Raw genomic sequence first — 9,904 nt, forward strand, 5'->3', positions numbered from 1 at the left:
GACATGAATATGCCCGAGATTGCATGTAAAAGTGCTGCTTTGCAGACCCTGCGTTTTGTACCGTGTGCATCGTCACGCACACGGGATGCATGCCAGTTCATACCGGTACTGCAGTTGATACTGGTGAATTAGCTTGATTCAGAGAATTGCTCGGCTGACATAACGCGAAGAAGGGGGCGCACTTTGCGTATAAAGGCAGGCCCGCTGCCAGAACAGCCTCGTGCTTCAATGAGGACTGCCCCCGTGTACAGCCATGCCACCCGTGTACAGCACAGTTCAAGTTGGTGGCATCAACACACGTAAGCATGTGTCTGTGACCGGTCTTGATCAATCGCGTGACAGGTTCAAGCGCGAGGGCTCGCTTCCCTTCTTCGACTTCGGGATGGTGGGCCGCAGGGTGGGTCGCGTCACCTGGTCGGCGCTGGCGGGCACCTGCCTGCAGTGCTAGGTGAACGCCACCTTGGAGTCCGGAGGGTCTTCATAACAATCATAATTGTTGTAAATTACATGTTTGATCAGTGCGCTGACGATCATCCATTCATTCGCGCGTTGCCCTTCCGAAACTCACGGTCGACACCAACTCGCTCTTGCGCGCAGCTCAGCATAAGAACAAGGCAAAACTCTCTTACACCCTCGTGCGGGGCATGAACTAGAGATCAAGTGTGACCAGACTCCGGTGCTCGCGTTGCGACGACCTGCAGCCTTTCACAGGCGTTCAAATCTGCATAGAACATCATCAGGCATGTCGAGGCGCGCCGCAAACTACGTCTTGCGCCTGAGCGGCGATCGCCACGCTGCTGCGGCTGGCATGGCGGTTCGATCCAGTCAGCCTGGCCACCGCATTAATACCAGCAGCGGTTGCTGAAGCCCCGACGCGGCCCGCATTGCCTTAACACAAACTCTGACATGACACCTTCAATGCCCACTAACGCACCCTCGGCGCAGCTTTGTAGGAACGGACCGCCAAAGACGGGGCTCTCTGTCCCACCCCGGTCGCCGGCTGCGCAGGGCGGCATCGACGCCGCCGCCACCCTCTACCTAATGTGGGCGATTGTGCTGGTCGGCCTCATCATCACATTTGCATTGGTGGCGGTGTGCATCCAGCTGCGCCGGCGTGGGCGCGGCGAGGCCGGCCCCCTGCCGGTCGCCGCACCCGCGACGGCTGCCGCCACGCCAAGCGGCAGGCAACGCCATGTGGTCGCCGCTGCTGCTGCGGCCGCTGCGGGGGCGCCGGGGTCTCCTGCGGGCTCTGACGAGCTGTCGGCGGTGGTGACGCGGCGCGGCTTCCGCAGCAAGAAGCTTCCAACGCCGCATCACATCATCACAAATCTGCCTACCTACGTGTACACGCTGCCGGCCTCGGCTGTGCCCAAGGCCGTCAGCCACCCTGCCAGCGACGATACCGCAGCCGAGCCCGACCAAGAGCGGCCGTCAGCGGCCGCACCCGCTGTCGCCGGCTGCGACGGCGGCGAGGACGCACGCCCTGTGTGCGTGATCTGCTGCGAGCCGTTTCAGGAGGGCTGCACGGTCAAGCTGCTGCCCTGCATGCACGGCTTCTGCTCAGACTGCATCGACGCGTGGCTGGAGCGTGACACTCACTGTCCCTGCTGCATGGAGTCTGGTGAGGCAAGATGCGGGTCGATTGGGGTTGGTGATGCCTTGAGGGCGTTTTTAGGGGTTCAGCTGCCAGGGATGCGGCGCCGGGCGGGCAATATGGGTTGATCCTGACGCCTGGCTCGCCGTCGTTGCCGCCACTGCCACCCGCGCTGCCGTCGCGGTTTCTCACTAAGTCGCCGCCATGGTGCCAGCTGGTTGCGCTGCCTCGCCGTCCTGCGGCCCAACTGACGCCCCCCTGGGCGCCCCAACCTGTGTGCTTCTGCTGCCTCCTGCGCCCCCCAGTCCTCAGTGGTGCGGGGCTGTCAGAGTCGGAGGCCCTCGAGGTCGTCGTCTGCTCAGACCCAGGGTCTCCGCCACCCGAGGCGCGCCCGCGCCAGCCAGCGGCCGGCGGCGGCACGACCGGCGGCGGCACGGGCGGCGAGTGGGGTAGCGGGGCACGGCGGCCGGCAGACCAGAGCGTTCTCAACCCACTAGAGCAGCAGCAGCAGCAGCAGCAGCAGCAGCAGCAGCAGAGTCACCACCTCCACACATTGGGCTCGCCAGGGGCTCACCCGCGCGTGATGGTCGGCCTCCTCCCGGCCGTGAACAGTGGATTGGTCATGGCCATGTGACGGAACTTGCGGCGGCTGCCGTCGTGAGCCGCGAACGGTGGGCCACGCGGCGTGCGATGTGTTGCGATTTGACGGCACGGCACTTGATCGCCGTGAGCTTGAGCTGCTGTCTCACGGGGCAGTTGCATTACATTAGCACCGCCCACCCCTACGCCCGCGTCGCCCTAGTGCTGCCTCCCGATTTGGTTCGCACTGCACCCTCCTGCAACTTGCGCACTCTCTTGGTTTTGCTGAGACGCATCGCATGCATACATGTCACTTTTAGTGCACCCCATCTGACCAGCCCGCCATGTCCCGCCGCCTGAAACGGATGCACAAGCACACTCCTGCAGCAGTGCCGCACTCACTCGCGTTGTACACCGCGCCGCCCCATCGCTGCATCATCCCTGCTCGTCATCCTTCTGCCTGCCTCAAACGATCGGCGGTCGACTGCAAACGGGCGGCTGTGGGAATTCTGCAAAGCCGAACGCTGAGCGCCATGTGCCCCGGGGCGCTGTACGTTTTGTGGCGGGCTCAGTGGCGGGCCTGCGGCAACGCGAGGCTGGCGGCCTCACGCCCGGGCCACAGCTTTTTCGTTTGCGGGCTTCTGCGCACTGTGTGGCCCTGGCAGGCGCACATGTACACAGGCTGGCACCAACACGACATTTTATCTCGTTCGGCAGAGATTTTTGTACTTCCGCGCATCTTGCAAATTCGCCACCACGTCCGCTCTGCCCCTGCAGCCGACACTCTGAAGTACGCAGGTGCATCACTTGCACCCTGGCTGGTCTGCCGGCGCACATGCACAACAGCACATATGTTTAGTTGATCTGGGGCGCGTCTTCTCCACCGTTCAAGCTGTGCACGTTGTGGCGGACGGTCTGATGGTGGGCCACCTCCCCGAGTGCATGTGAACACATTTAAACAAGTCAGCGCCTGCCTGCCCTTGTTGGATACGCGCATGTTGCCGTTACACCCTGTGTGTACTGCATCACCTGAGCACCACGCTCTGTGTCAGCACAAGCAGTAAAACATGCTGGCGCAGATCAGGGCTTCGTGGACAGCAACTGGGGGGCACCCGCAACTGGGGCTGTGGCAGGAGTTGACCAGCTCTTGCAGGTCCGTCAAGCTCGCTGTCTCGATCTCTATCTCAATATTTCCCATGAAATTTGACATGCGTCCCTATAACAACACGAGGCAACTTCAAATGCGCGTCCACCCTTTCGGCTGACCACGGGGGCGTGATTTCTTTCACTACTGCCTGACACAGCTTAAAGTACGCCCTCAGTGTCACCATATATACCAACATAATGGCGACTACCGGGGTATGCAACAACGGGACGTGCGATCACGCGCGCAGCAGGTTTCACCATGGCACGCTGGACGGCGTGCTCGAGGCGAACAGGTGAGGCATATCGATTGTTATACAAGGCGGCTTATTCAGGCCGACCGCCACACGTGATATTCAAAGAAATCTCTCCAATGCATCTGCGACAGCAGCCGTCCGCGAGAGCCCTTCCGCGGCCCGCCGTGCGAGTTATAGTACAACTCAAGTGCAGCTATACCTCATTTGAAGATGGACGGAGTGCGGTGGCGGTTCCAAGCGCGGGATACTGGCCCGCCGACACCTGGCATGCCCATGCCGCAACCGCTGCTGCACGAGCAGGGAGTGGGCCGCGTCCGTGCTCGCGGCGGACCCCGGCTTTTTCCAGCGCCTCACCCACCAGCAGGCGCCCGAGTTCCTCTGGATCGGATGTGCAGACTCGCGCGTGCCGGTGCGCCCCCCAGCCGCCTGCTGCGCCGCTCGCCCGAAACCCCACCGACCGCTGGTGTCAGAACTTCGCCGCGGCGCGCTTTCAACTTTCCGCGCCGAGAGCAGCTGCTCACCCTGTGAACGGCACACGACCTCTCTCCGAGCGCAGGCAAACCAGATCTTGAACATGAGCCCGGGGGAGGTATTTGTGCAGCGGAATGTTGGCAACCAGGCTATGCACACCGACATGAACTGCATGTCGTGCCTCGAGTACAGCATCAAATCCCTCAAGGTGGGGTCACCATCACTGCGATCATGTTGTACATATTCGGGGGTTTTCGCCCTGTCAACACTGCTGCGTCGAGCTGAGGCGTGACGAAGCGACCCAACTGCCTCGAGCTTTTCCCTCGGTTGCAGTGCGGCATCCGCGAGCAGCCTAGACCGCCAGCGAGGCCGCAGGCGGGCGGCGGGCGGGCGTCCCCTGCAGCATGCGCCACGCCATTGCTGGCCGTGCGGGCAATCCCAAGGTTATACGTTAGTTTGAAACCCTCTTCCCGGCCCTGCTCAGCCCCCCTCATTTTCTGCACTCGACACACACACACAGGTGAAGACCATTATCGTCTGCGGCCACTACAACTGCGGCGCAGTGCGCGCCGCGCTGGAGCTGCCGTCGCGCACCCCCGGGCTGGTCAACTGCTGGATTAGCGACATACGTGAGGCGCGCAGCCAGGCGTCGCGCGAGCTGGCGGGGCTCAGCCGCGAGGAGGCGCTGAGGCGGCTGTGCGAGCTCAACGTGATGAGACAGGTGAGAGGGGGTTTTGACACTGTGCACGTTCTGTGTGTGGTGTGTGTGTGTGTGTGTGTGTGTGTGTGTTTGTGTGTGCGCGCACATGTGCATGCGCATAAGCGTTTGCTCAATCGATGGGCATGCTTGTTTTGTCACAATCCATTTTCATGTGTCGGCGAGTACTCCCTGGGCTGCGTGAGAAAATCAATCACGGTCGTGTCCTGCTTGCATGCAAGGGGCTCTGGAAGGCTGCAAGTGCTTGAAAGTGCAGTGGGGAGGGGGAGGGGCAGGGAGTGGGGCACAACTGCGCCATTGCACCAGCGCGGGGACGTGCGTCACGCCCCTGCTGCCTGATCAGCAGCCGGCCGCAGCTGGCAGCGGTCTCCGCTCTGCCTGATCACCGCCCCGCCGCCTTCCCGACGCGTTCCCTTTCCGCCCGGCCTGCGCGGCGGCCGCAGGTGTTCCACGTGTGCACCAGCCCCGTGGTTCAGGAGGCCTGGGCGGTTGGGCAGGAGGTGCACGTGTGGGGCGTGATATACGATGTAGCAGACGGCCTCGTGCACCGCCTGGCGGGGCCCATGAACGCCAGCAGCGACATCGACTCGCTGAGGTGGGGGGCGGGGGTGGAGGGGTGCTCTGCCGACCCGTAGAATTCAGCTGCACTTGGACACGGCGCAGCGCTTGGCGCCGACCGGCAAACGTGATTGGGGGGTTGGCGGGAAGGTCAGCAGGTGGGGTGCGTTCGAGTGAGCGCGCCGGCGCTGCCTGGATCGCGCCGCCAGTCCAATCGTCCGGCGCCGTGTTGCTGTCCTGTTTGCAGGTACGAGATGACGGCTGTGATCGGGGATGACGCGAAGAGCAAGAAGCGGCCCAGGGAGGAGGGCCACCCTGTCCAGGAGCACGCAGTCGCGCCGGTCGATGCGGCGTGAGGCGGCGCCCGAGCGCCGCCGCCGCCCCCTCCCATTGGGCCCCGCGTCGCGCGGAGGGCGCCGGCGGGCGCGCCCGGCATCCCAGTGCCGCCTCCTGGTGCCTCAGATCGCTAGGCAACGGTTGCTTGTTGCGGCACCTGCTGGCTGATCAGCTCCCAAACTCTGTTGTCTGGACTGTTTGCGGTTTACAGCCTGGCGCCGCCATCATCAACGCCCTGGCAGTGAAGAGGCTGCTTGTGATCTCGTGCCGTTGATTCGGGCCCAAACCGCACTCATCAGAGCCCCCTGCAAATTAGTCATGGCGGGCCGCAAGCGTCGTGCGGCGTCGCCACAGCCAGTGTTGTGCCGCCGGCCACGCCATGCTGGCCGTGCTGTACCTGACTGCCATATCTCGTACGAAAACAAGACTGGACTTGTGCACGACCTTGGTCCCGGTAGGGGCCAGCAGCCGCGCCTGCATGGGCGGCTGAGGGTGGTAAAACGTGTGGGTACGATTCACAGCTTTGGCGCAGAACAACTTGAACCCGTCTGGTCAAAGGTGTCGCCTGTATTTCTCTCGCTGGACGCATTGTTTGTCAAGGACTCGTGTGTATGATGCCCTCCCCCCACCTCATCACCAAGTTCAGCCGCTTGCTTGCCAGGCTGCTTGTGACCCAAGCAGCTGGCCTGCACGACGGCGCCGCCCGCGTATGCTCAATCTCTCTCTGTTTTGTCACCTTGCTCATACACACCACCATTCTCTTGCTGTGCTTCAAGTCGGTCATACCTGCAACATGGCACCCCCTGGGGGTCTAGGTTGGGGTCACGTGAAGGACGCAGAGGGGTGCAAGTGCTCCTTGATGCGAGGTCGGCTTGAATCCCAAAAGTAGTCTGTATCTGGGTAACTGTGTATCACTGTAATCATCACTTCTTTTCTGTGGCTGCACTGGACTGCAGTACGAGCCGCCACTGAAGCGCACTCAATGGCTGCGACGGGGCTGCCACCAACCATGACAGCACGTACAGGCAGTCATGCGCCGTGATTGCACAGGGAATGGGCACAAAATTGTTACTCAGGCCTCCCTCCAACGACGTATGAAAATTGTGTTGCGGCTCAGTCAATTAACCACCCTGCATCAGGGGAAATGTCACCCTTCCACAAGATTGCCAGGGGCTCGAAAGCTGCGCGATGCATCCACCTTGTGCATGCTCATCAGCGCAGATGCGCACTGGCATACGCCCCTGTATCTGAGTGTGTTCCCGCTCCACAGGCAACAAGCCACACATCCACACAGTCTACCTCGATACACAGCCATCACGGTCACTCTTGCATCTCAGTAGGCATGGGTGTGCGTGTGTGCGTGCATGCATCAGCGTGCATGCAAGCTGGTGAGTGAGTGTGTATTGATTGTCGCGGTCACCCCTTCTTGGCGTACGTATCGTACAGGTACTTGACTATCGCTGATGACTCAAACAGGTACACCCCCTGGTTGGGGTCCTCCAGGTACGGCACCTGCGGGGCGACGGGCGGTTGGAGGGCGGTTGGAGGGCTGGCGGGTTCATGCCGCGTTGCCCTCGCAGGGCTGCATGGTAGGGCAGCCCGGCGCAAGCGCTTGCCCCGAGGACGGCGGTTGGACGGGCTGCAGTGTTGCGAGGAGCGCTGGCATGAGGCCCAGGCACGGCGTCTCCACAAGTGTACGGATGTCCCATGGCGTGAGGCTATGGGCATGGCAAGGCGCACGACCGTTCCCCTCCGCCCAAAAGCCGCACCCCACCTGAAAGGTGCCGCGCTTCTCCAGCAGCAGCTGCCGCTTGGGGGAGCCCCGGCTGGCAGTCACCTGCACGGCACAGCCCACAGAGAGCGCATGGGGTTGTGTGTTCACGTTCAGGCGTGCGTGCGTGTGTGCAAGTGTGCAAGCAAACGTGCATGCGCACGTGTGCAACTGCTCTGTGCAACACCCCCCCCCCCACTACCACCGCCACACCCACCTGCAGGTAGGGCAGCTCCAGCTCTGACAGCGCCTCCTTCACCACCTGTGACCGGGGTTGGGTGCATGCTCGGTGCAAAAAGCAGGGTGGTCAGCAGGAGCAAACAAGCCTGCACTGCAAGGGGGCTGCCAGCAGTACAGCAGGTGCACTGCAGTGACCCTGCCCGCGGTGGTTCGGCCTCAGCAGGTCCTCCTGGCCGAACGGGCGAGCCCTTAGATGACAGGCCCGCGCCCCGGCCAGGCGCCGCGCCGCCTGCCTGCGGGCCCCTGCCCCCCCGCGGCGCCTCACCACCACAAAGGGCGACAGCTCGTAGCCCCACAGGGTGAGGGGCTGCTCCGGCACAGTCGAGGGCACGTACTTGCCGCCCTTGCCGGCGCTGCGGTTTTCGGCGTTGCGGAGGGTTAGCAGGGTGTGGCGATTCGAAACAGGCGGTTCATGTTATGGGCGCTCACATACCGCTGGTGCAAGAGCATCAATGGCGTTGCAATGTGCTCTTTAAGAGGCTCCTCCACAAAAAACGCGCGACACGCCCTGCGTTTGCGGCGGCTAGCGCCTCACCCCCAACCAACAACCCACTAATAAAACCCGCCCGACCCACGACCAGCCACCGCCGTGCCCACCGTGGTGCCAGCCCCAGGCCGCAGGTCAGTGTGGTGAGGAAGCCCAGCCTCAGGGAGAGGGGCACCTGGCCGTCACCATACTCCTGGGGTTGGGACAGGGACGGGGGGGAGGATGACATGCCCACAGCAACCATGGGGGTGGCCAACACGGGGAGCACGCACTGGGGTGGTGTGCAGCGGCGCGCTGTGCGCATCTGTAGGCGAATACGCCTACACGCAAGAGGCCGGTAGCAAGCACAATAGGGTGGGGGGAATGCAACTGCAAAGGGCACATCATCATGATGACACGCTGCTCATGACTCACCGTGAACAGGTAGTTGATGATGTCATCGCTCTCGTAGAGCTGCTTCCCGTTGTTGGGGTCGATCAGGAAGGGGAACTGCCGGGTGGAGGGCATTGTGCACAAGAACGGACAAGGTGGTGTCAACGGCGGTCGAGAGGGGCGACAAGCAGGAGGAGCCGACAGCTGCAAACAGACTACTGAAGCAGTGTCCATGCCTCCGCCAGTGTGCGCCCCCTGTCGATGGGGCAGACCGGGGTGGGTCAGGGGGCGCTGTGCTTGCCCAGAGGGTCCGCACCTGGGCCTTGCCGCCGAGCTCGACAGCCTTGGGGCGCCACGTCACACCTCCCTGGACGGGGGGACCCAAGCAATCGCAATGCATCATGAGCAGGGGCGGTTTGACGGTGGGGGGACGGGGCGCTGGAACGGCGCTAAGCCCCAGGTTGGTATACTTGATAGACGACGCTGGCGCACGCCTTGAGTCCAAGCATGCCGACCTAGAGGATCCCCGTATACAAAAGGTTGCTCAGCACGGGGGCTGCTCCCATCTTCTTTGAGGTAATTTTGAATCCCACATGAGTGCCCGCCTCGCCCTGCAGCAATCCCCCACCTTGGGACAGGGGTAGACCAGCACATCCAGGTCCAGTATGCTGATGGCCTCACGCACCTGGATGTATAAGAGGTAGGGTGAGAAAAGGTGGTCAGGTGTGATAGTGTCACTTGTGCGTACGCAGGTGTGCGGCAGAGGTACATAAGAAAGCTTGAACGGCGCAGGTCATGGCGGGGGCGCCGCTGCACGCTCCGCGCCGCAGCCCCGTGGCTATGCCGCAGCTGGGGCCAGGCGCTTGGCGGAGGCTTGAGCCGGAACAAGCGGACGCAGCTGATTCGTTAGGCTTCACCCCGTCAGCCATTTCGCTCTCTGGCACGAGGCGTCAAGTGAGTCATGGACGGCTCATGGCTAAGACCACCTTGCGGCAGAAAGGGCAGCTCGTGAACTCATAGAGCTCCTGGTGGGGGGCGCAAGGGTCGAGAGGTACGGACATGAATTGGCCTTTCCATCGTGCAAGATTGCGTGCGTTTCAAGCTTCGCCCAGGCAAGGCCAACAGTTGGCAAGACGGGCTGCGTTGAGGTGCGTGGCTGGAGGTACCGTCACGCCTGCGCGTGCAGGAGGGCGACGTGGCTGTGGTCCCTAGCCGGGGTTCAAGGGCCGACAGAGCGGCCTCAGCCCCCATCAAACCCGCAGATAATGAACCCGAACCCTTGCCCTTGTGGCCGTGCAGGGCTCACCAGGGGCTGAGCAGGGCGCTTGAAGGTCGACACTTTGGAGGTCTGCGGGGCAGTGGTGGTGGGTGTTGGGGG

The 9,904-nt window shown here is 62.6% G+C and overlaps 3 protein-coding genes across 3 annotated transcripts; 2 read left to right on the forward strand and 1 right to left on the reverse strand.

Moving 5' to 3' along the window:
* Window positions 1-742: 742 nt before the first annotated feature.
* Window positions 743-2,228, forward strand: MNEG_6668 (hypothetical protein; the record flags this gene model as incomplete). Its single annotated transcript, XM_014044856.1, has 3 exons — window positions 743-814; window positions 1,009-1,621; window positions 2,161-2,228. 3 exons carry the CDS (start codon window positions 743-745, stop codon window positions 2,226-2,228), a joined length of 753 nt encoding a protein of 250 aa, XP_013900310.1.
* Window positions 2,229-4,147: 1,919 nt separating this feature from the next.
* MNEG_6669 (carbonic anhydrase) lies at window positions 4,148-5,676 on the forward strand (the record flags this gene model as incomplete). The annotated part of the gene is made up of 4 exons (XM_014044857.1): window positions 4,148-4,252; window positions 4,565-4,765; window positions 5,206-5,357; window positions 5,568-5,676. The coding sequence occupies 4 exons, from the start codon at window positions 4,148-4,150 to the stop codon at window positions 5,674-5,676; spliced, it is 567 nt and encodes a 188-aa protein (XP_013900311.1).
* A 1,396-nt stretch (window positions 5,677-7,072) lies between these two features.
* MNEG_6670 (hypothetical protein) lies at window positions 7,073-8,661 on the reverse strand (the record flags this gene model as incomplete). Its single annotated transcript, XM_014044858.1, has 6 exons — window positions 7,073-7,168; window positions 7,431-7,493; window positions 7,645-7,689; window positions 7,933-8,020; window positions 8,265-8,347; window positions 8,569-8,661. The coding sequence occupies 6 exons, from the start codon at window positions 8,659-8,661 to the stop codon at window positions 7,073-7,075; spliced, it is 468 nt and encodes a 155-aa protein (XP_013900312.1).
* Between the last annotated feature and the right edge of the window lie 1,243 nt (window positions 8,662-9,904).

This window comes from Monoraphidium neglectum (genome assembly GCF_000611645.1).
Source record: "Monoraphidium neglectum strain SAG 48.87 unplaced genomic scaffold scaffold01107, whole genome shotgun sequence".
NCBI lineage: Eukaryota > Viridiplantae > Chlorophyta > Chlorophyceae > Sphaeropleales > Selenastraceae > Monoraphidium > Monoraphidium neglectum.